The sequence below is a fragment of the Schizosaccharomyces pombe genome (genome assembly GCF_000002945.2).
Source record: "Schizosaccharomyces pombe strain 972h- genome assembly, chromosome: II".
Lineage (NCBI taxonomy): Eukaryota > Fungi > Ascomycota > Schizosaccharomycetes > Schizosaccharomycetales > Schizosaccharomycetaceae > Schizosaccharomyces > Schizosaccharomyces pombe.
The window spans coordinates 2,151,854-2,176,674 of record NC_003423.3 but is presented as its reverse complement, the minus strand read 5'-3'; the positions used below and the strand labels follow the sequence as shown (position 1 = coordinate 2,176,674).

Sequence of the window (24,821 nt, the reverse complement as noted above, 5' to 3'; positions counted from 1 at the left end):
TTACAATTTATAATTTAAATTAATTTGCAAACATGATCAATTTTTTTATGCCTCCATGAAATACGATCATGCATCGAATTTTGACGAAGATAAAAGCAACGGCATATTCGTTTCTAATTTTTATTTTAATTCCTTTAATTCTAATAACATTAAAGAAAGTCAGGAAGACTGCTATTTTTTGTTGCGACGATCTGAGTTCAAACTTCATATTGTAGCCTGGCTCCAATTCGATCAACCTTACTTTACGATTAAAGCATCTTTAAAGGAGTGTCTGCTCTTCCTTAGATAATTAGTATTATTCGTTGTCAAAAAAAACCAACAAGAATCAAGTGAGATTTAATTTTTATACTAAATTACTCCTGGTCGAGCAAGAGCCATCCTTTTTGACATCTGAAAAACGCCTGCAGGTGGACACATGCAAATTCCTAATACTTACTGATTTTTTTGAGTATCGGAAAGCAGATAAATATATTCTTTTATATTTTGGTTAATCCAAATCTTACAAGGCTTTTTTCTTACTTTCTTCGGAACTACTAACATTCCAATATGGAATCTTCGGATGAAGTGGATCTTCCTGTTTATCATTTACAAAATGCACCTATAGAAAATGGAAAGTTGAATGACTGGCGTTCAAAAGGCCGAACGGTAGCCTTCAAATTGCATCCTTTTTTGAGAAAAGGACTAGCGTACATTAATAACAAAGAATTTGACGAAAATACGTTAAAGTCTGATAAATTTGAAGAAGTAGAATCTCTGGTGTATGAATTTAGTACTCCTTCTACTCTAATTGAACCAAATTACCTTTTGACCGCATGGCATGAATTATGGGAAGAATTACAAGATACCTATATGACTCCTATCTTGGACAGCGAGGCAAATTTGCTTTTGTTAACGCAGTTTTATGGGAAAATAAGCTCGCTCTTCCGCTCTAAAATTATACAAGTTTTAGAGGAGTTGCAGTCGCGTATTAACGAGGGTGAAAAAGATTGTCAGCCTGTTTTGGATTCTTTATGGGAAGTGGAATCAGCTTGGCGCTGTGCTGAAGCTATTTATTTCCCCCCTTCTTCTCCTTATACCTTATCAACAGGAATTTTAGATTGGGTAAATGCCTATGATCCACAGCCTATTGCCGATGATGGACTCGAAATCATGGCTTATCGTATACCTTACCAACATCCTGAATTTTGGCCTTATGTTAATAAAACAGCTATTCGTGGACTTTTTGAACAAACTATATCATGCCTCGAGATGTCCGGTTTAACGAAGGAGTGGCCTGTACTTAAAGAAACAGTTGACGAACTTATTGATATATTACGTTACAGCCCTTGTACGCACCAAAAGAGAATTAGGTCGGTTTCCGATTTTGAAAGACGATGGAAACTGTGGCGATCACGCTTGGCTAACCTCAGACATGTGGTTAAGAAACATCGGGATATTGATTCGGAAGTTTTGGATGATTTTGTTGTTTTGCTTGATATTTTGAATGGAAATAAAGAAGTCATCATGTTAAGTTGCGCACACTGGCAGGAATATTTTTCAGCTTTAGCATTTTTATATGGTCCTTTGGATTGTAAAAATCCTGAAGATATATCTCTATTATATCAACTTGCAACTGGAGAAGACTCAAAGTTTTACGTTAATGGAACGATTGAGTATGAACAAATATGCGTTAATTTATGCAGTAATGAACCTCTTAACGCTATTAAACACGCCTATCTTCTAGATCTTGGACTAGCCGTGCATTTAGCAGACTTATTGAGTAAAAGCGGTCATTTGCGGGATTACATAACCGAGGAATATCCCATTACCTTACGTGAACATCTTATACTGGAATATGGGCAGTGTGTTTTAGAAAGTAGAAATCTTTGGCAAACGTCCTTTGCTTACTGGAAATGTGTTGCTGATTCCGGCTATCAACGAATAAAAGCTTGTATTCCATATGTCCCTCTTTCCGATGTGGATGCCAAGGAAACTGCACTTCAATTATGCAAGCAGCTTAAACTAAGGGACGAAGCTCAATTAGTATTGACTCATTGGGCTGATGAATTAATTGCACGTAATCACTATGGTGAAGCACTAATTGCTTTAGATAATGCTGCGAACTATTCTGCTTTAAATCGCGTTACTTGGGAATTGTTTGATATATGTATTGCAGAAAAGAAGTCATTTAGTCCCGATAAAGATGAACTGTTGTATGAATTGTTTAGCTCTCCTAAAGCCTGTACCCCGACCCTTGCCTCGATAATATCTCCAGCTGCTACAATTCATCAATATTTTTTTTACCTTCAGCACAAAAAAGAGCTCAATGCCTCTGAACTTCTTGTTGGGTTACTAACAATGGTTGATTTCCCTTCAAGTCGATTCCCTAAGTTATTAGAACTACTTCACGAATTTTTGAATAATCCTTTACAGTCTAACTCGACAGATTTTAAGCTTTCTCTTGTTAATGTTTATGATTGTATCGCTGTCTTACAGGATCAACAGTCAACTGTAAAGGACCAGCAGCTTTTACTATCCATTCATGAGCGTCTTTCTTCTGCGATATCATGGTATTTTCTTCACTTAAAAAAATAAAAACGGTTTAATTCTATAGTAGCTATGCTATATATTTTTTCTGCAAATTTTGGCTCACTTGTACATAATTGAGTTATTTACTCAATTGGGGATTTAAATTAGGCTATTTCTGTTACTTGACATTTTAATCTTTCTGTAACATAGAAGCTTCATACATGTTTTTATTAAGATACAATTGTTCATCTTAAAGACCCATTATAATGTCTCGTCTAATACCATAATAGGGAGGATCCAAAATCAGTGAACCCAGCCGATGTTGTAAATCTAAAAAATTTTACACATTTATTACTCACATCTTCAAACGTTTAGCATATATCAACAGAATCATTTTAAAAAAATATTAACTAAATAACGGAATGTGTTATATTACACTATCTTATGTTACGGAACTACCATCTACAAGGGGTAAATATTCTCTTCCTCCACGAAAATTTCTCTGAAACCTGAAAACGGCAATTGTAAGCTAAAATGAGTGAGGAACAGGTGAATGGAGTTACACAGGCTGTAAAGGCTTTAGTCCTTGATCCCGTCACTGGTGAACAAGTCTCAAAGACTGAGTTAAAGAAGCGCGAAAAACAACGTGCTCGTGAATTAGCTAAAGCAAAAAAGCAAGCCGAAAAGGCTGCGTCTGCTCCTGTTGCTGCTCCTAAGAGCTCTTCAAAGAAGGAAGAAGATTTGGACCCTTCCCAGTACTTTGAAAATCGTTCTCGTACTATCATGGAATTACGCCAAACGAAGGATCCTAATCCTTATCCCCACAAGTTCCAGGTCACCATCACCCTCCCTGAATTTATAGCCAAATATGAGGGACTAGCTCGTGGTGAAACTAAGCCTGAAGTTGAAGTTGCAGTTGCCGGCCGTGTTCTTGGGCTTCGTACTGCTGGTAATAAGCTGCGTTTCTATGAAATCCATGCTGATGGGAAAAAGCTTCAAGTTATGTGTCAAGCGCAAGATGCTGACACTGTCGACTTTGCTGCTCAGCATGAGCATTTAAGACGTGGTGATATTATCGGTATTCGCGGATATCCTGGTCGTTCCAACCCTAAGGGACGTGCTGATGGTGAACTTTCAATCTTTGCTCGTCAATGCGTTTTACTTAGTCCTTGTTTACGCATGCTTCCTAAAGAACATTATGGTTTGAAGGATTTAGAAATTCGTCACCGCCAACGTTATTTAGACCTTATTATGAATCGCTCAACTCGTGACCGTTTTGTTATGCGTAGCCGTATCATTCAATACATCCGTCACTTTTTCGATAGCCGTGACTTTATGGAGGTGGAGACTCCTATGATGAACATGATTGCTGGTGGTGCTACTGCCAAACCTTTTGTTACTCATCATAATGATTTAGATATGGATTTGTACATGCGTATCGCTCCCGAACTGTATCTTAAAATGCTTGTTGTAGGTGGTTTGGATCGGGTTTACGAAATTGGCCGTCAATTTCGTAACGAAGGTGCCGACTTGACCCATAACCCAGAATTCACATCTATTGAATTTTATCAAGCCTATGCTGATTACTATGATCTCATGGACACAACTGAAGAGCTACTTTCTGGTCTTGTGAAAGACCTTACCGGTTCCTACAAAGTTCCCTACCATCCTGAAGGACCTGAAGGCCCTAAGTGGGAACTTGATTTTAGTCGTCCTTGGCGTCGTATTAACATGATTGAGTATTTGGAGGAGAAACTTAACACTAAATTCCCACCTGGTGACCAATTGCATACTCCTGAAGCCAATGCATTTTTAAGAGACTTGTGTGCTAAGCACGGTGTTGAATGCGCCCCACCTCAAACGTGCTCCCGACTCTTGGACAAATTGGTTGGCGAGTTCATTGAAAGTGAATGTATCAATCCTACTTTCATTATTGGTCATCCTCAAATGATGTCTCCATTGGCTAAATACCATCGTTCTGATGCGGGCCTGTGTGAACGCTTTGAAGCTTTCGTTGCAACTAAGGAAATCTGCAATGCTTATACTGAGTTGAACGATATTTTTGACCAACGAGCTCGTTTCGAAGAACAAGCTCGTCAAAAGGCTCAGGGTGATGATGAAGCTCAAATCATTGATGAGAACTTCTGCACGGCCCTTGAGTATGGTCTACCTCCTACCGGTGGTTGGGGAATGGGTGTTGACCGTCTTGTTATGTTTTTGACTGACAGTAACACTATCCGTGAAGTCTTGCTTTTTCCTCATATGAAGCCCGAAGTGCAAGCTGCAGAACCTACTGTCGTTAAAGAGTAAAATATTTTTGTGTTTGCGGATTTCGGTTTGTCGATCAAATCTTTCCTTTTTTTGTAAATATTGAAATCAGCCTAATGCTTATTTCCAATATATATTGATACATTACTTGCATGGGAACTTCTGTATGAATGTTTTTATTTACTGAGAGTTACTAGAAACTTGGTAGCTTTTTAAATCAATTCGGTTAGAGTAGTTTAGTGGGTAGCTTTCAAATATTCTGTTTGAGTCGGTCGTAAAAAGTTTATCGGGGTGTGCATTCGCTATAAGTAGTTCTATATGGCAGCAAAGAGTGTATATGTACTTCAGAGGTGTAAGGCGTATCTTCAAGCAAATAAACGATAAATTTGAAATTGATTTAATCGTCCTGCAAGTGCTAATAGTGATTAGATTTATCACTAAACACCTTATTGTCCCAAACGTCGACTGAAAACTATTAAATTAATAAAGAAACATAAAGTAAAATTCTTTGCAATTTAGGTCTCGTCATGCCTTCATCCAAACGATTTCAATCTTCTGAGAGACTCGAGTAAATGCCTCATGGTCCGACCGACGCGTGCCATTTACCTACTTGATTAAGTATCAACAAAACAAAGGAGATGGACTCTTTGTTGCTTCTTAAAAAGTCTATTGCAGAGAAAAAAGATGTAAAATTACTTGCTAGTAGTGAAGCAACGTCTAAGGTTGAAAAAATAGAAGATGCGCAGTATATCCTGTTTGATGAAAATACATCTCCAATATTAATAGACGAACCCACAAAATTTATTAAATTGGAAAATGACAGTCATTTTTCTTTACGAAGTGTTTACTTTGCTTGGCTGTTGCGAGACACGAGCATTGCTGAGTACATTCAACAATGTTCCGAGTTGGGTATTCAAAATTTAACTTTTTTGGAAAGAACAGACTTAATTTCTTGGTTAGAGGGTTCTTCGGACAGTGAACATATCATTGGCTTGGGTATGCGTTATAAAAACTTCTTTCTTTAAAAAATTTGGCAAAGCTAACATTGTTTATGAGTAGAAAAGCCTAAACCTGAAGGGTCAACTGACGCAGCTACTTCAATGGATGTTGATTTGCATAAGAAAAGTGAAGAGGTTAATTGGTTATTTGAGAATACCCGAACCGTTTCCAATCATAACTCTGTGTTGCATGGTATTAAGCCAATTGTATGTTGCGATTTATTTAACAAAAGTCTCAAAATCCTAACTTTTTTTAGGATTTTATTTCCTTGAGAAAAGATGTTCTTGACTATATTCATGCAAACAAGGCTACTGCTAGCGCTCACGCCGATGAGCAAGAGAGACCGGCTAAAAAAAGAAGTGTGTTTTTTTTATTATGCCTAGAACTAATCAATTTTTAGATCGGGATCCTATTATTCTGCTTTCACCTTCCGCTTCGTCTTTATTGACAATGCACAATATTAAGAAATTTTTGGAAGAAGGTATTTTTGTTCCTCCAGCTGAAGCCGCTCATGCAGCTGGTGGTGGTCGTGGTCCTGAGCTTATTGCTCTGTCCCACAAAAGCTCGAATTCAAAATTTGGAACAATGCGTTTTATTATCGTAGAAGGTACAGAAAAGTTTAAACCTGACTATTGGGATCGCGTCGTTTGCGTTTTTACAACAGGCCAAGCTTGGCAGTTTAGAGATTATAAATGGTCAGAACCGCACCAGCTTTTTCATCATGTTAAAGGATTTTTGGTTCAATACGTTGGTGATCCTCCTCATCCTGCAACACATGACTGGAATGTAGAAGGCATTTTTGTGGAAAGATTACGACGACATACTGATCGTGAAGTAGTCAGTCAATTGTGGGATAAGTTAGAACGCTGGATGGAAAATAGATGGCCGCTTTGGAACGGCAGAAGGTAATTATGTATATAAATGTTTTCAAATCCCGTTCTTTATAATTACTGCTAAAAAACTATTTTTCACTTTCTTAATGAATTTATTAATCCTCTCAATTTAAAATAATAAAAAAATGTTAATAACTGAATTTCTTTATTACCATAAACCTAGCACATTATTCATAACATAATTTACATAGAATTTTGAGATGGGAACCTTTTTGCAGAGTTCTCATTAAAATCCACGAACCCTTCTAGGAGGTTTGGCACGTATCACTGACTTTCGTTTTGATTTCACGGGTTCTTGATTCTTCGCAAGCTTTTGCTTTGCATCAAGTTCTCGGTCGGCGGCTATCTGTGCATCCAATTGAGGTTTGCTAGAAAAAACTCGATCATAGCTTTCAGTTTCATTTCGGAATCTTTCCTTCACAGAGTAGTAAACTCCACCAAACTCAGCTAGCCAGTATGGATCAACACTGGTGACAATATTCATGTACTCCTTGGAAGTGAGTACAAGTTCGTGATATATAACATAATCAGGTAGATACCCTAAGCCATAAAGACTCGAAGTAACATGTAGATGGCAAGGCATGCCGCTTCGTAAATGAACATACTCCCCAATACCTTTAGCGCATGCTGCTTGATGAAAGTACGCAGAACACAAAACTCTCCGAACAATGTCCCAATCGGATACAGATTCTAAACTAATCTTTTGCTTTGACATAATTTCGACCAGCTGTTGACGAATATCGCGCGCCCGTTTAAGAGTTTTCGAGTGTAAAAAATGTTTACTGCACCATGAATTTGAATATCCATTTCTTTGCCAATGCTGATAAATATTGAGTAGCATTAAATGATCACTTTCTGGCACATTAAACTTTTCTCTTGCAGCGTCACTCTCTTCAGCTCTTTCCTTGGGTCTATAAAATACAGACGGAACTGAAAGCATGGAAACAATCGTAATAATTTCCTCAGTACATTTATAATCTTCAGCAATAATAATAAGTTTTGAAAGAGAAGGATCCATTGGAAATAACGACATTTTCTTTCCTAAAGTAGTAAGTTTTCCAAAATTGTCGAGGGCTCCTAAAGTCCATAATTCATACAGAGATGCCATTAACGTATCATTTGGAGGACGGTCCATGAAATCAAAATCCGAAATTTCTTCAACACCAAGGGATTTTAAAATAAGAACTGTGTTTGATAGATTGGTACGCTGAATTTCAGGTAAGGTCGTTTCAAACATTTCACGAATATAAGCCATTTCGGTATAAAGGCGATATGCAATACCGGGTCCAGTACGCCCAGCACGACCGGCTCTTTGATTCGCATTAGCTTGCGAAATAGGTGTAACTTGCAGAGTATCAATACCCAACTTAGAATTATACATTTTCAGTTTACAATATCCAGTATCTACAACATATGATATTCCGTGCACAGTGAGCGAAGTTTCCGCAATATTAGTTGCGACCACAACCTTTCTAACACCTGGCTCGGCGGAATCAAAAATTTTTGCTTGTAAATCCGCAGGCATTTGTGAGTAGATAGGCAAAATGGACAAGCGTGGTGCATCATGCAACTGATTTAACCTATCTGCAATGATCTCGCATGTAGCTTCAATATCTTCCTGCCCTGTCATAAAAACTAAGATATCACCTGCAGGCTGAGAGAGGTGAATCTGCAATACCTGTCGTACAGCTGCTTCAACGTAATCAGAGCAAGGGGCTTTAGCAAACATAATATCCACCGGGTAAGTACGACCTGGAATTGTAAACTGTGGGGCGCCTCCAAAAAAATCAGAGAATTTCTGGGAATTCATAGTAGCGGATGTAACGAGCAACTTGATATCTCTTCTCCTGGATAACACCTTTTTTAGTAAACCCATTAAAATATCTGTATTAAGGGATCGCTCATGTGCTTCATCCATTATAATGACGCTATATTTTTCTAGATTATTTTGCATCAAGGATTCTCTTAGTAAAACACCGTCAGTCATGTACTTAATTACGGTATCCGGTCCAGTAACATCTTCGAAACGAATTGAATAACCAACTGTTGAACCTAGACGAACACCCATTTCCTCACTAACCCTTTTTGCAACTGACATGGCGGCGACACGACGAGGTTGAGTACACCCTATCATGCCATTTCTATGATAGCCATCCTCATATAAGAATTGAGCTAATTGGGTAGTTTTACCAGAACCAGTCTCACCAACTACAATAAGAACTTGGTTATCACGTATAACAGAAAGAAGCTGTTCACGCACGGCAAAGGCAGGTAGGAACTCTCTTTGTTCTCTATATGATTTCGTGCGAGCGAACTCAGTATCCTTCTTATTCGACTGTTCAGAACGTCCAGCTACTTTAACAGGTGTGGTACCGGCCTTGGCATCTTCATCATTAGAATCTTTGAGACCCATCACGTTACCCAAAGATGTACCAGCAAGGGATGTAGCAGCACTTGCTGCTTTTTGACGCTCCCGAAATTCTCTTCGTTCACGTACAAGACGAGATCCTAATCTAGCATTTATTGCAAGGTCGCTTTGTGGATCTCGAACCGATGTAATATCACCGACTTTCTTAGAAGAAAATTCGGCCCCATCCAAAAAATGAGGACGCAGTTCATCGACAAGCAAGTGAACACGCCTCTCTTCCATAAGGGAGTAATCAGATTCGAGCCCTGGAGCTTTTGAAACACCAGATGTGATCATTCTATTTTTTTCCCACATAGAATTTTCTTTAAATCTGTCTGATGCTTCAATTGACAAATGCTTTTTCTGCTTTTCGATAAACTCAGCTTCATGTGCACGATCTTCGACAGTTTCAAAATCGGAGAATGGATTGTGAACTTCATCGCCAAGTAAATTTTGCGACTCGGAATTCATGTACCAATCACGATCCAAGTGAGCTTGCTCCTCTTCCCAACGTTGACGATCAGCTTTACTCTCGGGATCTTCTTCGGGGTACTCAACGTCGCGGGCATCCCAAGAGCTGTGTGCACCATAAGAATAATCACTATCGTGCGAATATTTAGAGCTATCGACGTCTCTTCGAGAACCATTACCAAACCGATTTCTGCGTTTTGAGGATAAAGGTTCTTCCATTTGAGTTCGATACCGCCGACGATTAGATCCATTGGAAGACTCGAAATTACTTCCAGACCAGCTAGAATAAGAATTTCTACGATATTTATCATCTTCACTTTCAAACTCTTGATGATCGTCAACAGATGACCGTTGACGAAGGGGACGAAAATGTTTTTCATGTGGATTTTTAGGTCTCTTAAATTCCACCCTGTCATAGTTTCCTATAGACTCCAAGGAATCATTTTCTACTTGGGATAATTCAGAGCGCCCTTCTACTTGAGATTTCTCTTTCTTTTTTTGAACAGCAAGAACATCCAATCCAAGCTGGGATTTTTTGGGTTCTCGGCCTTTCAAACCAGAACGATTAGACAAAACTAATCCAGCTACCTGAGACCCATCATTCCCAGGAAGTTTATCTTTAGAAATCCCCAAATTTGTCTCTAAACCAATTATAGATTTGCATAAATCGTAAATAAGGACGCTGTCATTATCGGAAAATCGTCCAAATGTATGTAATGCATTAGAAAACTCGGTGCTGGACGAGCTACCCTTGGCAATTGTCAAAACTCGACTGGCAAGCGATGTAGCTGCATCTTTACTGGACATATAATCAGTTAATTTATCTATTAACTTCGTAAATAGCAAATCATTTTGATTATGTGAAAGCATACCTACTAAATCAATAAGGTTGCTGGCGGAAGGCGAACTTACTCAGACCCTCCGGCCCCCCAAAGGTGCAAAATCATGAACCTGAGTAATTGACAATTAACAATTTATCAGTACTTCAATGTTTAAATAAAAATTGTCATATGAATTAAAAGAATTGTTAGGCAAAATTTACCAAGTAACGGTAAACCCAATATACACTTAATGCATACATTTGCTACTCCACTAATGTGGATGAATTTACTAAAGTTTAAAGACCATCATACACCAAATCAAATGAAATTTATTGTAACTAACCTGATCCCTTTTTTCCAAATATTGAATTATGCAAAAAATCCTCTATACAATTAGTGAGCCCTTTAAACCCATGAAGCGGCCTCTTAGGAGAGTTTTTGAAAACATGAAGCTATAATCTTAAAATAAATCAAGAGAATTAGGACATCTCAGCATCTTGATCATCATCGTCTTCTATATCTTCATAGTCATCATCATCAGAAGAGTCCTCCCCGGCACCTCTGTCTTCTAACTGAACGATGCGCTCTTTTTTAGTAACTTCCTCAGTAACTCTACTTTCAAACGCTTTTCGAACACCAGGATTAGTTGCAGTGTCCCAGACACGAACGACTCCTTTGCTTCCGGAGGCAGCTAGATGGAAAGCAGTTGATTCGTCCGTAGTAAAGGAGCAAGTAAACACACGTCCAACATCCAAATCTCTAGAAACAACCATCTTCGGTGAACTATCGGAAGTGTTCCAGAGTTTAACCACTCTATCAGTGGAGCCTGTGGCTACAAAAGAAGGAACCGAAGGATTAACACTGAGACAAGAAATAGGTCCATCATGGGCTTGCAATTGCCAAACGGACTTTGAGAGATTTCTAGCATCGCAATAATAAACTATGCCATTATCAGTGCCAATGAAAAAGTTGTTTTCGCTATGTTGATCCCAGGCAACATTTTCAACATCGCTAGTAACTTGAAAACTCGATGGAGCTTCTTCAAGGCGAAGGTCAGCTATTTTTGCAGTTTTATCATAACTACCTGACAATAATACGGATGGAGCTTTGGAATACCAATCTAAGCAAGAAACTTTGTCAGAATGATACGTGAAAGATTTGACACAATTGCATGTGCTCAAATCCCACAACTTTAGTGTGGTATCTGCAGAACCAGAAACCAAAAGATTGTGAGCATTTCGGTTCGAAGAAAGAGCAAGAACAGCATCTGTGTGATAACTATCATTTATTTTTTTAGACTTCTTCTTTTTCTTGTTGACTTGAGAGGCACCTGCACCCAACACGGCTGCAGGGTAAACTGCATCAATGATGTCTAAATCCCATATTTCAATTTCAGGATCAAACGTGCCGACAGCAACGTAATTTCCAGGAGCGTTGTCAGACGTACCCACCTTATAATCTAGCCATTCGAGACACAGAGGAAAGGTAGGGAGAAGAAAATCATGATGCACGTAAAGATTTTCCTCTGTTGGCTCATATACATACACTTCAACGTGGGACAAGTTATCTTCTGTGCGCGCAGCTAGCAAAAGGCTGTCTGTTGGTAATATTTGCATTTCCTCTCTTTCCAAATCGTCCTGTTCCTGAGGATCAATAGTGATATATGGATCTTTTTCTCCATTTTCATGGTAAGCCAATCCACGAATGTTGCTAAACATAGCAGCGGGCCCTTCTGTCTCAGCTTCCTCCTCATCGTCATCGTAAGTATCCAAATTGTATACTTTCAATTCATCATCTACCTCTTCACTTGTTTGCAACACCCCTTCTGCTCCATCTGTAGTTTCTTCACCGTTCCCATTGGCTTTATTTGAGTCTTCCATAGAAGATTGGAGATCAGCTCGAGCATCCTCGAGCTTTAACTTTGAAAGCTGATTAATTCGCTCATACTCTATCTCATCAATATCGTAACTCTTGGGAAACTCTGATGCATAACCGCGAGGAACAAAAGCCACAGACGAGACTATTGACATGTTGCACCTCTCTTAATATTTACTCCGCAAATCTTTACTTTAATGTTTAAACCAGAAAACACACCACTCTTGATCTAAACGAGATTAAAAATTTAAAGATTAAGTAAATGTCAACGTATTGATACGAGTAAATAATGGCATAAATCGTGCACCGCTACTTGGGAAAAGAAGAACTGAAAATATTCGTGTCTTACAAAAAACGTTATTTAACCGTTTAGCGTAAACCTGCGTTAAATTAGATTTCAAAACTTAAGAAAACATTTTTCTTCGACCAAAAGGCCATAACGTTCATGTAGATAAACTAAATGCGTTAACTTAATTTACGTCAACAAGTATTTTTACTCATCGTAAATTCAAGTTAATGTCAGTTACGCAATTTGGTATCTGTTTAATGATACATTGAACTACGGCGAGTATTTCTTACGAGCTACGATGTAACGGTATGCGGTATGTTAAACTAACTAACATGTAAGCTACGCAGTTTGGTATCTGATTTAAGGATACGTAGAACTGCGGTGAGTTTTCCTTGTGATCTATTATATTACAATACACAGGTTGTATAAGTAGCAACTGAGAATAGGTATTGTATTAACTGGGTTATAATGTTACCTATCACTAATATAGCTCATAACTGAACCTCGTTCCTCAGTTCAGCAGTAGCTCTATTTATATTATTCAGATAATATAGATCTTAATAGATCATCATTAAGATCAATCTCAATATCGTATCATACATGGTACGATATATAATTAGAACATGTGACATATAGTGATACGCAAGTAGTGTATCATAGCGTAGTGTAGTATTGCTGACATAACAATATTTATTTGAGAAATCTAATAGCATCGGTCACTAAATTTTTTAGTCTTTCTAATATTTGTATTTGTTCTCACTGGTGTCTAAGTAAAATTAATGGATCTTAAAATTTGTTTCCAACATATAAAATCAGTCGCACGCAACACAGTGTAAACACTTCTAACAGTACGTTGCATAAGAATACTAAGTTGAGTGAATTAAAAGGGCGGTAACAATATGAGTGTCAGAAGCATCACATTAAGATGGAGTTTGGAATTTTTGGTTTTTACTTAACTTTTAAATGATTTCAAGATTGAATAAACACAAAACAATACTTTGAATTTTATTAATTAATTTTATTGAATTTTTATATGGAGAAAAATTGCAATACTAGCTTCGTTAGAAAGTTTGTACGATAAATGCTACGGACGTATATTTGTGTATTGCCTGCTGTTTTCGTTTAATGTTGCAAAGAACACAAGTCAACTAATTTGCCGCAGCTCTAACTGCTGTAATCTATAAAGTTCGCTATACAACAAACGAACACAAGGAAACAAATAGTCACCTATAATTTTCTCTTCTTAAATTAGTCTTAATTTTTGGACTGAAACTTAAACAGTAAAACGAATAGCTTATAATATGAAAAGTTGTTTTAGAAGGGCAAAATGTTAGAAAAAGTTATCGATTACACAACAATAGGAAACTACCCTTTTACTATGATTTTGAGCAAAACCAGTAAACCAATCCATAAATCACAATATGTAGCTTTATTCATGCTTTTATCTTTTTTTTTTAACGAAAGCTTATGTTTAATAAGCTCGACTCTCGTATAGTTGATAAAAGCCGTCACGTTGTTTCGAAGCTATAAATTTGGCAAACCGCTAAACGTACGTAGTGCCATCAACGCTGAAAACAGCTATATTAGTGCATATAGATAATTTCGTAAAAATCTTTGAAGTTTTTTAAAAAGGACTGTCTATAAAAAATTTCAACTAGGTAGGTATTCAAAAATGAAAGAAACTGAAAATTCCTTGAATTCTATTGTGATGACAAAAGAAGAAGCTTAACATTTTATATAGGAAGTGCCGTCTGAGAGTTCTGCTCGGTGACCAAGCTAATTCATTCTGAGAAATCTTTGTAAACTCAAGGGGTTTTAGTATTCAATCATTTGGGCTTTCATAAGTCTATCAACAGTTTTTGCTCATTGCATACTAACAGCGTTTAGGCAAGTTTAATATGTGCTGAAAGTGAATATATTGCATCGCTCACTATGAAAAAACGGTTTGATTGGTGTTTAATTTTAATTGATATCATAGAAAAGCTTTTAAATGAGGCTGATCTAAGTATTTTAATAATCGTCATCTGCTAAGAAATCAATAGCCAGTACTCGCTTTTTCGTTGTTGTATTACTTCTGGGCATAGTTTGATTTTGTACTGTTCGTGTTTGTTTAGTAGTCATATAACGCTTTTTCAGCTCTGCATCTAGCTTTTTAGTGATTATAGTCATCTGGCTTGTGCAATCAGCTAGTGTTTTTGTATTACTGTTCTGTTCTTTTTGTAAAGCTTCAAATTTCAAATTCATATCTGACATGGTCTGTTCCAACTTATTGATACGACTGGCATAATCTTGAATCCCTAAGGCCACTTGCTGCATAGACATGTTTATTTGATTCAAAGATTGTAGTACTATTAAGTCAGACTTCCAACCACTTGGGAAATTCTAAATCTCACTTACCTAGTTGAGAATTTTGTTGTTGGACTTCACTAATAGATCGTCCTAGTTGACCGATCGTTTGATTAACTACCTCTTGTTTGGTATTCATTTCAGCCAAACAACTAGCAATTTGATTGCTCTGTGACTTTTGATGCTGTTGCATATCTTCGGCTTGCATTGCCAACTTGCGAGACCATAATTGAGCAGCTGAAACTGAATAACTCATTATTTAATGATCGTTTCCGTTAAAATTCCCGTAACGCTTAATTGCAGGTTTGGTTAAAGGGAATGTTCGTTTTCACTAGAAAAAAGTCGAGACACGCGACGCGACACCAACTAACTTCAGGTTGAATTAATGGATAATTACTCAGTATATTGGATGCCCATTCATACTATTAAAATTAAATTGAAAAATATAAAATAAAATAAAATAAATCATAACCTAAAAATACTTTGTCAAATTTAGTACCAAACACAAATTTTATTTTAAGCCGAATCCTTAATTAGGTATACGTAAAAAGGAAACCCCTTTCAAAGTCTAACTCCCCGAACACGAACAGCATCGGCATGCGCAGTGAGACCCTCCAACTCAGCAAGACGAATAACAGTAGGGCCCAACCGCTGGATTCCTTCTTCAGTGAGCTCTTGGGTAGTGATATATTTTAAGAAGCTATCGGTACTAACGCCAGAATAAGAAGAGGCGTACCCGTATGTAGGAAGCGTATGGTTGGTACCAGACGCATAGTCACCCATACTTACAGGTGACCAAGGACCAACGAAAACGCTACCAGCATTATCTATTTTGGGAATGTATGAAGAAGCATTTTTTAAGTGCAAGACCAAGTGCTCAGGACCATACAAATTAGACCATTCAAAAGCTTGATCAACATTGTCAACCTGTACAATAACCGACTTCTTGATAGCATGTTTGATGATATACGAACGAGAAAGTCGTAAAGCGTGATCATTAATTGCTTTTTGAATACGGTCAAACATTTCGGGAGATAGAGAGACAGTCAGCAAAATGATCTGACTGTCCAAACCATGCTCTGCTTGAGACAATAAATCCAAGGCAACACTTTCAGGATTACAGGTCTCATCTGCTATTACCAAAACTTCTGAGGGACCAGCAGGAAGATCAATAGCAACTAAAGCCCCGTAATCATTCTGAACATGCATCTTTGCAGCTGTAACAAATTGATTTCCAGGGCCAAAAATTTTGTTAACTTTAGGAACACCGGATATTCCATATGCCATGGCCGCAATTGCTTGCGCCCCGCCTGCCAAAATAATAGCCTCAGCACCAATTTTATTTGCAATATATACAATTTCAGGCGCAACCGTACCATCCTTTCGGACTGGCGTAGAAATCACTACATGAGGACAGCCAGCTACCTTCGCCGGAACTCCAAGCATCAAAGCAGTAGATGGCAACACTGCAGTTCCTCCAGGGATATAAAGACCAACTCGGTTAATAGGACGAGACATCCGTTGACAGACTACACCACGCATGGTTTGAACAGCAATTGTAGGACGCAGCTGTGATGAATGGAAAGCAAAAATATTGTTAAAAGCAATATCAATATCCTCTTTAATCATTGGGGATATTTTCATTAAGTCGTCGTCAAACGGAGCCTTTAAGACAGCCGACTTCAATTGAACCTTTTCAAATTTGGAAGCATAATCTATTAGAGAAGCTTCTCCTCTTGATTTAACATCCTCGATTATCGGTTGGACAATCGTACGAATTTTTTGAGTGTTCTGAATGGGTCTTGCAAGTAATCGTGTACGTTCTTCGGCGGTTAATGCAGCAGCTCTATAAGAAGGCACCTGAATCTCGTATTCCGGCATTATTAAGTAAATTAAAGGTAGTCAAGTCTAAATCGACTCTCTAAAAATTTAATGCAATGTTGGCTAAGGAATGGCTGGATCGGTGAATACTCGATTTCCCTTACAGCAAAGATCTAAATTTGATATGTCTTCGGATAAACCGCGGTTGCAACTTTTTATCCGCGGTAATAGAATTAACAAAGATCGAGAGAAACAAAAAAAAATTTATTAAATAATCGTAGTTGTATTATTAAAATTAATCTAAAACGTTTCATCTTCATTGGCATTACAATCTTTAGTATAGTGAAGAATCCACGAAAGCACTTCTTTATGCCAACGTAGGGAATTATCAGGTTTAATGACCCAATGGTTTTCGTCTTCAAAGACTAGTAATCTGCTAGGAATTCCCTTGTACTGCAAAACATTGAATGCGGCTATTCCTTCACTTTCGGTAAGCCTGTAATCCTTTGAGCTATGAATTACAAGTTCAGGAGTGGCCCAATAATTCACAAAATTTGAAGGATTCCAGCGCTCATAGATAACTCTGTTTTCCCAAGGAGTACCCCCAAAATCGTGAATAGAAAAATAAAGTTCTTCAGTATTGTAAAAAGTATTGAGGGTATTAAATACCCCGTCATGACATACAAGTGCACGAAATTGACGACCTAAAGGGTGTCCTTGAATCCAATTAATCATGTAACCACCATAGGAAGCACCTAAGGCAACCATTTTTTCAGAATCAGCATAGGAAAGATGATTTTTTATGTACTCAACACCAAGTTCAATATCTTTATATGGCTTACCACCCCAATCAAGAGCAATGGAATCGGTAAAACGTTGTCCATAACCTGTAGATCCAGTAGGATCAAGAGCAAATACAATAAAACCAGCATTAGCAAAAACTGCAGGATTCCAGCGCGTTGACCAACTATCTGTCCAAGAACCTTGAGGTCCCCCGTGTATAAGCACTGCTACAGGATATTTTTTAGATTTATCAAAACTTTCGGGCTTTACAATCCATGCATGAATTCTGTGACCATGAGTGCCAGGAAACCAAATTTCTTCATAAGAAGTTGGCGATAATCCGACATTGTTCTCGAGTAAAACACTTTCGTTTAACGTTTCAACGTTAATCTTTGCGTAATAAGGGGGATTGATTAAAGATGACTTCGTAAGCCATAAGGAAGAAGATTTAGGGACACTAATAGAAGAAACAGAGTGTTCTTCTGTCATTGGGATAACTTGGTGGTGAAATATAGAAACAAAAAACAAAATTTGCTTCCCATAATTCTCAGCAATAGCAAAAAGACCTGGTTCGCCTCCTTTGAAAACCCCCCATTCAATGCTGGAAGGCGATCGGTCCCAATGACGAGCAATGTGCTTTTTAGCGCCTGACTCGGACTCATATACCATTATTTGATTTTGATCGCTTTCGTACTGTGGTGTTTGCATTTCAAGCCATGCAATATGATTTCCATCTTTGGCTAGTCTTGGTGAAGAGCATGCACCCTTCGCAGTGCTCAATGACTTCAGATTCCGAGTGTTCAGATTAATCTCGTAAACAACTGTCTTTGTTTGTGTTGCCGGATTTAATTTCGGGTCTTTTGCTACAAAGACAAGTTTGTCGTAGTTAGAATCAAAGTCAGAAAGACCTCCGAAGGGTTCGACAGGAGATTCCAAGCCAGTTTCCTTCAACAAATCAATAGCTTTTTCTGAGGAAATTTCAAAATAATTTGAGTTTTCCGTTTTTTTATCTAGCTCTATAAAATAAAGGGTATTCCTAGATCCTGTGTTCCATCTATCCCAGTGTCGAACAAACAAGTGATCGTATACGTGAACATTTGAAGGTCCCTTAACTAACGAATTATCCACTGAACTAAAAACGATTCTATAGTGGTTGTTCTTTTCTCCGATCCTTATATCAGATATTGAAGAGTTATGATTATATATGATACGCTCTGATCGATTGTTAACGTCAAAAAGAAGGATACTCGATGAGCTAGAATTATCTTCTCTTGCATATAAAAAAGCTGAATCAGTAATCCATGTGAGCGCTTTGTTTGATTTGCCGTGTACTAAAAGCTCTTGATGGTTTCTAGTGCTTTCATTCAAAAGGTAAATTCCAGAGTTATATTTGTGATCAGCAAAGGAATAATTCGATTCTATAAATATTCCAAGATTCCCTAAAGGATTGCTAACTACTGCTGACCTTCTAGGAGCTTCTAGCATGGATTCCGCATCAAATGCAGCCTTGTCAGCTGCAGTTAGCGTCATTACCAGGAAAAAAACTAGCTGCTTGAAAAGACTATGCATCCAAAAAAATATATTCTTTGACCAGAGTGAGGTGAATTCTAAGGAATTTGCATGAAGGGGAAAGGAAATTTATCTTGCAAAGATTACCAACCCATCTGACGAAGATATGATTATATATGATGACTTTATAAACTCCCAGCATAGTGTTAGCGTGCAGCCCTTTGTAAAGCGTTGGGCTGCGTTTGTACTGATAGGTGATGGTTTAAATTCATGTTACAATAATAACAATTTCTTTATTATTGAATATTTCTAAAACAATTTTCATCAGTATATTTAACTTGAAATACCAAGACATCTCAACAAAACATGTTATTGGGCAAATAGTCATAGTGAATATCTGCTAACTTATAATCTTTATCCTATTAATGTCAGTTATGGTAAATCTCTGATAATATTTGTTTAAATAGACATCATTTTATAGTCTTATAAAAATTTTACAGATCTTCAACTTCTACCGAATAATGAGAATTGAAGAACTTTAATGAACCCATCAGTTATTTCTAAAAAGTATTGTAGTGTGTGAAGTCCTCATCAAAAATGCAAAATTCAAACCACTCAATTGAAATTACTTGTATTATTATATAGATCAATCATGTTTGAGAAGCATAGTTTGAGATATAAATCACTGTCATCCTTCGGACGGAGATGACTATAATCTTATAAAATTAAAGCAGAACAGGGAAATGCATATACTTAAAAAAAGGCACAGAAGATTTTATTGTTAGTACAAAACCTATACTGTTGATAATCCCTCTTTACTGAGCTATATTTTTTTAAAGCTCAGAACAAAATAAAATCTATGCACAACAGAAAGAAGTAAGTACGAAGGAGACATCATCCATTCCTTTAGCAAAGAAAGAAACAATTCCACGTTGGGAAGTTTAAAGTTGTCTAAGAATTATAGAAATGTCATTACATTTTTGCATTCCTTGTACTTTAATTTGAGAACATGAGCAAATTTAACGAAAATTAATAAGTCATGTTTTCGACTGCATAAAAAAGTAATAAATTAATCTCAGATTCGTAAATTTTCATTAATATTAGTTCAAGTCGCATAAAAAATATCGTAAACATCACACATTGTAAAACAAACGTTAAAGCATCATACGCCAAGTTATAAAACACTTACTTAAAAACTCAAAAGCCTCTATACAGTAGTAGGTTAATAACGAGGAACTATTATTCCTTCACGGCATGCTGCTCAAGAATACCAGAAAAATATTCCACATGACAATCGCAAACCATTTGTAATGTCTTACGCATTTCAACATCGATACGTTCGCGTAGAAAATTTAACTCTTGCTCAAGTTTTTCGTTGAAAATGCATAATTCTTGAAACGATAATTGAAGCAACTCCATGGGATTAGCATCGTCTTGACCTAATGAGTACCGCTTTTTTTTAAAAAATTTTGGAATACTGAATAAACTCGAGGTACGTATAGTAGTGTTGGGCGACGGTTTAAGCTCAGGTGTCTGCTGCACAACGGGAGTGGCTTCTACAAAGTTTGGGTCAGATCGTGATGATTGATCAGGGTTATTAGAGTTAGATTGAACGATTTGTTGGAAATGTTCAAATTGCTTCACCTTTTGTTCACGAGATTTGATCAAACTCTTAAAAACCACCATGTAATCTTCCAAATCTTGAATAGATGTAATTACCTTAGAATGAAAAGAGTTTATTAAAAAAATGCTGTTTCTCTTTAGTCTTTTAAATTCTACAGAGACAACATCGAGGTTACTGATGCTTAAATTAGAAGGGACAGGAATATCAGTAGGAAAATTTTGAACACTATTCATGTATTGAACACAGGTTTTCTCCAACTTTGAGAGATCCGTATCCGCATTTTGGAGAAGCTGTTTTGCTGTTTCATACAAGCTTTGAGCATACGGGTCTAAGTTTTGAATTGATGATTCAATTCCTCCGGATACGTTATTGCCCTTGGACTTAGTGTTTTCGGATTGCATCCACGCGTTATGATAATAAGATTTCCAAGAGTTATTTTCCAAAAATTGATACATATGCATAGAATTGGAAATTACAGGGTGTGTGGAGCATCGATCCAGAAACGTTTGGAGGGATTGCATTCGACGAGCAATGAATATGGGAGATAATGAACCACCAGAGAAAGAACTAACAGTATATTTTCTCGGTAGCGGAGGGATTGCATAACCATTATAATCATGGCTCAAAATATTATGAAGCATCTCAAAATCCTTATATCTCCGACGAACAGAGAACTTTTTATCTTCAAAAACTGGCAGATCCGATTCAGTCTCAATTTCATAAGAGACGAATGTATCTCCGCTTCTTAAAGTTTCGATTTGCTCATTTTTAATTGTACATTTCAGCATTGCTTACATGTCATGAAAGAGATTGGTAATCTTGCGACCCAATATTTTTAAAGTACAAGATAATACAGCTGATTCGAAGTTCTTTACAAAGCAATTAAGATTTTTTTTAAACAAATAACAATGAATGTAACTACAAAATTCTTCAGATATTTTTGCAATTGCTATTTCCACAGAATTTTGTAGTTGGTGCTGACTACGTAAAGATCCATTGGAGCACAAGCTATGTCAAGCGTTCAATTAGCAAAGATATTAGAGAAGAATCACGCAAAACGGTAGCAATATTGATAAACTTGTTAAGGAAAAGGAATTTAATAAACAATTATCAATTGAGAGAATTGAAATCTACAACTTTTCATATCGTAATGCTTACAATCGTGAGCCATGATAAACAAACAGAAATGCATAAAATTATTGAGCTTCAAGCTTTAACATAGTTACATTTTTCCTGTAAAAAAAATAAATGCAGCTTTGATTCGAATTAAATTAGCTTAAAATAAATTTCTTTGAAAATATGCAATAGATATGCTTTCTATTGGATGCATATTTTCAAGCTGTGCGCAATTCCGAAAATTAATACCATCTACTCAGCAAGTGGAATTGACCAAATGTAAATTCTAGCAGATTCAATTATCTAAATTATTAGTCGGATTTAAATCATACCAACACTAGATATTTAAAAACTATATTTCAACTTTAAACCGACATATTGTGTATTTTTCGTTATACCTGTGATAGTTCTTTGAAAATTTTGTTACGTTATTTGAGAATTACGACCTAAAGTAATACATATATAGATATACACTACGGCGTCTGTTCAATCGTTATTGTTATTAACGAATTTTTCAAAAATGTAACGAAGCTGCACTTCACCTATTTTAATAGCTTACATAGTCGTAAGCTTAGTTTGCTCATCCTTCACCTTTACTCTTGCTTCGAAATGGTATGCAAAGCAATCGTTTTAAATATTGTTACTAACAGTTTAAAGATTTTGCGCTTTCGCAGCAAACGGGGGATGGCCCGTGCAGAATTTCAGCCAACTGATACTTTGGCTATGCTGTCTGCAAAGGTACGTAATTTCCTGCAAAATTATTGAAATATTTCAAAACGAATGGTTATCTAACAAATCAGATTTTGTCTGATATACTTAAAAACGACTACTCTCCCGAAAATGTTTCTCTTTGCCAGAATGAATCTGACCAGGGTGTCATTTTTTCCAACCTGAATGATCAAACTCTTCAAGATGCTGGATTGACTCACGGTCAAATGCTTTACTTAAGACTTGGTACACCAAATAGTGATATTGCTTCATCAAACAATGAACCTGCTCTCACTGTAACTGGTGCCCCAAAGCAGGTTTCCACACCTGATGTTTCAGAAAAAAAACCTTCTATGCCTGTCATTCAAGATCCCATTGATGATTCTTTAGAAAAAGAAGATGGCTTGATACGTCGTTCCATGACCTCTTTATGTCGGCACGGCCCTAAAGGAATGTGCGACTATTGCTCGCCTTTAGAACCGTATGATGAATCCTATCGACAAGAAAATAAAATCAAGCACCTTTCCTTTCATGCTTATTTGAGAAAAATAAACTCTAATGTGAATAAATATGCTAGCTCTCAATCGTTTATTCCTCCTCTTGAGGAGCCTAGTTTTACAGTGAAAGAAAAGTGTCCTTCTGGTCATCCTCCTTGGCCCGCTGGGATTTGTACCAAATGCCAACCATCAACTGTAATGCTCAATCTCCAACCATTTCGTGTTATTGATCATATTGAATTTGCTTCTCCCGGCATTGTCGATTCGTTTCTCAATAAATGGCGTCAATCCGGTTTTCAAAGGATTGGTTATACGTATGGACATTTCGAACAATACAATAACGTTCCTTTAGGAATTAAGGGAGTGATTGAAGCTATATACGAACCCCCTCAGGTTTCGGAGGCTGACGGCGTTACATTAGAGGAATGGGCCGATGAAGCCCTTGTAGAACAAGTTGCAACTGCTTGTGGATTGAGAAGAATTGGTATTATCTTTACTGATCTGACAGACGATGGTAGTAATTCTGGAAAAGTACTTTGTAAGAGACACTCTGATTCTTATTTTCTATCGTCTTTAGAAGTCTACAACTCTGCAAATTTTCAAACCAAATTTAAGAACCCCTGTAAATGGTCTCGCAGCGGTTATTTTGGGTCCAAGTTTGTAACATCTGTTATTAGCGGTAATCTAAATGGGGAAATTGAAGTTATGTCTTACCAAGTCTCAAATATCGGTACAGCTCTATACCAAGCAGATCTTATTCAACCAAGCGTCGATCCTGATCGCATGTTGGTTAAAAAAGAGGATCAAACAAGATACGTTCCAGATGTCCTCTATCGATATACGGATAAGTATGGAAAACAAGTATCAGAAAATGCAAAGCCTGCATTTCCGGTCAGTTTTCTGTTAGTTACGCTAACGGACGGGTTTCCTGAAAAGCCCGATCCTTTGTTTTCTAACAATGATACGAGTATTATTACCACATTAGAAAGTACTGATGAAACCGGCCGTTTGAGACAGCTTGCGAAACTTTTTGATCATAATGCGATTGCTAATGGCAGCTTGTCAAATTTTTCAGTACTTTTAGCTATAGCTAAACTCTCTATATTAGGAAAGGTAAGTATCATAATTTATTTTTTTTATATGTACTAATGGTTAAAAATGAAGGACGACCTTGCTGCCCTTGCTTCCTATGCCACTGCTCCTACTGAGGAAAATGAGAAGAATTTGAATTCTAGGGAGAGTTATCAAACGTTGCTAGCCATTCTATATAGTAGTTTGTGATGAGACGAAATATTTTGAAATGCTACTTTCTGGCAAAAAAATTTATGTGATCCATGACTATAGATGCACTTACTAATGATACGCTTTAAAAATTATTCGAAAGAAAGGTATTTGCCATTAACCACTCAACAAGTGACGAGATAAAGTTACGCTATTTCTTGTATTTTATATGTTCAGGTCTTGGGACCCTTAAAAGTTGGGTTAATCAGTTTCTAGTTCCTATATGAAAAGGAGAACAGATTTTAAAGCTCTCACTGGTCCACGAGACAAACTCACTAACAATTTATTTCAAGGAGGTTGGGCATTGCTTTCTTTAACAAAATTGAGTATGAGCAATTTAAATTCTTTTGAAATCTCTTTGAGATTCTATAATGTATATAAAGTTGTAGAAGTGATAATTATAATGATAATGAGTAGATTATTTCGGCTCTATAAATAAAGCGAGGAGTATTTATTATGTGTTGTTTAAGGTTGGTAGTATAACACACGTTATAAATCGTAGCTCCTTTACCCAACATTGTTGAGAATGCAATCGTTTTTGCAAATTATATTTTAATGTTTATTTCTCTTTCAGTATATTGGACTTAATTGAAATATTTGGACGT

General features: G+C 36.9%; 11 protein-coding genes and 14 long non-coding RNA genes across 25 annotated transcripts, besides 1 other annotated feature; 12 read left to right on the top strand and 13 right to left on the bottom strand.

Annotated features, from left to right (window-relative positions):
- Window positions 1-80: 80 nt before the first annotated feature.
- SPOM_SPNCRNA.5524 lies at window positions 81-288 on the bottom strand. The gene has a single exon (NR_194878.1). It is a non-coding gene; the product is annotated as a non-coding RNA (long non-coding RNA).
- On the top strand, window positions 245-3,019 carry nup85 (nucleoporin Nup85). The gene has a single exon (NM_001021800.3). It carries the CDS (start codon window positions 547-549, stop codon window positions 2,572-2,574), a length of 2,028 nt encoding a protein of 675 aa, NP_595893.1. The 5' UTR covers window positions 245-546; the 3' UTR covers window positions 2,575-3,019.
- On the bottom strand, window positions 529-1,574 carry SPOM_SPNCRNA.5523. The gene has a single exon (NR_194877.1). It is a non-coding gene; the product is annotated as a non-coding RNA (long non-coding RNA).
- Window positions 1,776-2,606, bottom strand: SPOM_SPNCRNA.5522. The gene has a single exon (NR_194876.1). It is a non-coding gene; the product is annotated as a non-coding RNA (long non-coding RNA).
- On the bottom strand, window positions 2,744-6,671 carry SPOM_SPNCRNA.5521. Its single transcript, NR_194875.1, has one exon. It is a non-coding gene; the product is annotated as a non-coding RNA (long non-coding RNA).
- On the top strand, window positions 3,013-5,067 carry krs1 (lysine--tRNA (Lys) ligase Krs1). Its single transcript, NM_001021799.3, has one exon. The coding sequence runs from the start codon at window positions 3,043-3,045 to the stop codon at window positions 4,816-4,818; it is 1,776 nt and encodes a 591-aa protein (NP_595892.1). The 5' UTR covers window positions 3,013-3,042; the 3' UTR covers window positions 4,819-5,067.
- Window positions 5,374-6,855, top strand: cdc73 (Cdc73 family RNA polymerase II accessory factor). The gene is made up of 4 exons (NM_001021798.3): window positions 5,374-5,772; window positions 5,836-5,981; window positions 6,032-6,134; window positions 6,176-6,855. Exons 1-4 carry the CDS (start codon window positions 5,415-5,417, stop codon window positions 6,682-6,684), a joined length of 1,116 nt encoding a protein of 371 aa, NP_595891.1. The 5' UTR covers window positions 5,374-5,414; the 3' UTR covers window positions 6,685-6,855.
- Window positions 6,742-10,450, bottom strand: prp16 (ATP-dependent RNA helicase Prp16). Its single transcript, NM_001021796.4, has one exon. It carries the CDS (start codon window positions 10,414-10,416, stop codon window positions 6,895-6,897), a length of 3,522 nt encoding a protein of 1,173 aa, NP_595890.2. The 5' UTR covers window positions 10,417-10,450; the 3' UTR covers window positions 6,742-6,894.
- SPOM_SPNCRNA.1491 lies at window positions 9,590-12,739 on the top strand. The gene has a single exon (NR_150378.1). It is a non-coding gene; the product is annotated as a non-coding RNA (long non-coding RNA).
- Window positions 10,679-12,557, bottom strand: pwp1 (WD repeat protein). Its single transcript, NM_001021795.3, has one exon. It carries the CDS (start codon window positions 12,395-12,397, stop codon window positions 10,847-10,849), a length of 1,551 nt encoding a protein of 516 aa, NP_595889.1. The 5' UTR covers window positions 12,398-12,557; the 3' UTR covers window positions 10,679-10,846.
- A 125-nt stretch (window positions 12,740-12,864) lies between the features above and the next one.
- Window positions 12,865-13,212: an LONG TERMINAL REPEAT.
- Window positions 13,213-13,299: 87 nt separating this feature from the next.
- On the top strand, window positions 13,300-14,020 carry SPOM_SPNCRNA.5520. The gene has a single exon (NR_194874.1). It is a non-coding gene; the product is annotated as a non-coding RNA (long non-coding RNA).
- Window positions 13,586-13,893, bottom strand: SPOM_SPNCRNA.392. The gene has a single exon (NR_150789.1). It is a non-coding gene; the product is annotated as a non-coding RNA (long non-coding RNA).
- Window positions 14,021-14,463: 443 nt separating the features above from the next.
- Window positions 14,464-15,350, top strand: SPOM_SPBC1711.15C (uncharacterized protein; the record flags this gene model as incomplete). The annotated part of the gene is made up of 1 exon (NM_001356247.2): window positions 14,464-15,350. The coding sequence occupies one exon, from the start codon at window positions 14,464-14,466 to the stop codon at window positions 14,560-14,562; it is 99 nt and encodes a 32-aa protein (NP_001342956.1). The 3' UTR covers window positions 14,563-15,350.
- Window positions 14,475-15,188, bottom strand: rec15 (meiotic recombination protein Rec15). Its single transcript, NM_001021793.3, has 2 exons — window positions 14,929-15,188; window positions 14,475-14,879 (listed from the first exon to the last, which is right to left on the bottom strand). The coding sequence occupies exons 1-2, from the start codon at window positions 15,131-15,133 to the stop codon at window positions 14,542-14,544; spliced, it is 543 nt and encodes a 180-aa protein (NP_595887.1). The 5' UTR covers window positions 15,134-15,188; the 3' UTR covers window positions 14,475-14,541.
- A 33-nt stretch (window positions 15,351-15,383) lies between the features above and the next one.
- Window positions 15,384-16,830, bottom strand: his2 (histidinol dehydrogenase His2). The gene has a single exon (NM_001021792.3). It carries the CDS (start codon window positions 16,756-16,758, stop codon window positions 15,439-15,441), a length of 1,320 nt encoding a protein of 439 aa, NP_595886.1. The 5' UTR covers window positions 16,759-16,830; the 3' UTR covers window positions 15,384-15,438.
- On the top strand, window positions 15,417-17,309 carry SPOM_SPNCRNA.5519. Its single transcript, NR_194873.1, has one exon. It is a non-coding gene; the product is annotated as a non-coding RNA (long non-coding RNA).
- On the bottom strand, window positions 16,942-19,150 carry ppp16 (acylpeptide hydrolase). The gene has a single exon (NM_001021791.3). The coding sequence runs from the start codon at window positions 19,048-19,050 to the stop codon at window positions 16,999-17,001; it is 2,052 nt and encodes a 683-aa protein (NP_595885.1). The 5' UTR covers window positions 19,051-19,150; the 3' UTR covers window positions 16,942-16,998.
- Window positions 17,489-18,406, top strand: SPOM_SPNCRNA.5518. The gene has a single exon (NR_194872.1). It is a non-coding gene; the product is annotated as a non-coding RNA (long non-coding RNA).
- On the top strand, window positions 18,513-19,559 carry SPOM_SPNCRNA.5517. The gene has a single exon (NR_194871.1). It is a non-coding gene; the product is annotated as a non-coding RNA (long non-coding RNA).
- A 106-nt stretch (window positions 19,560-19,665) lies between these two features.
- On the top strand, window positions 19,666-19,958 carry SPOM_SPNCRNA.5516. The gene has a single exon (NR_194870.1). It is a non-coding gene; the product is annotated as a non-coding RNA (long non-coding RNA).
- On the bottom strand, window positions 19,744-21,597 carry atg2402 (autophagy associated protein). The gene has a single exon (NM_001021790.3). The coding sequence runs from the start codon at window positions 21,400-21,402 to the stop codon at window positions 20,230-20,232; it is 1,173 nt and encodes a 390-aa protein (NP_595884.1). The 5' UTR covers window positions 21,403-21,597; the 3' UTR covers window positions 19,744-20,229.
- Window positions 20,148-21,723, top strand: SPOM_SPNCRNA.5515. Its single transcript, NR_194869.1, has one exon. It is a non-coding gene; the product is annotated as a non-coding RNA (long non-coding RNA).
- Window positions 21,724-22,280: 557 nt separating this feature from the next.
- Window positions 22,281-22,597, bottom strand: SPOM_SPNCRNA.5514. Its single transcript, NR_194868.1, has one exon. It is a non-coding gene; the product is annotated as a non-coding RNA (long non-coding RNA).
- Window positions 22,320-24,644, top strand: npl4 (ubiquitin ligase complex subunit Npl4). The gene is made up of 4 exons (NM_001021789.3): window positions 22,320-22,342; window positions 22,388-22,468; window positions 22,531-24,048; window positions 24,100-24,644. Exons 1-4 carry the CDS (start codon window positions 22,340-22,342, stop codon window positions 24,214-24,216), a joined length of 1,719 nt encoding a protein of 572 aa, NP_595883.2. The 5' UTR covers window positions 22,320-22,339; the 3' UTR covers window positions 24,217-24,644.
- On the bottom strand, window positions 22,721-24,636 carry SPOM_SPNCRNA.5513. The gene has a single exon (NR_194867.1). It is a non-coding gene; the product is annotated as a non-coding RNA (long non-coding RNA).
- Window positions 24,645-24,821: the final 177 nt, after the last annotated feature.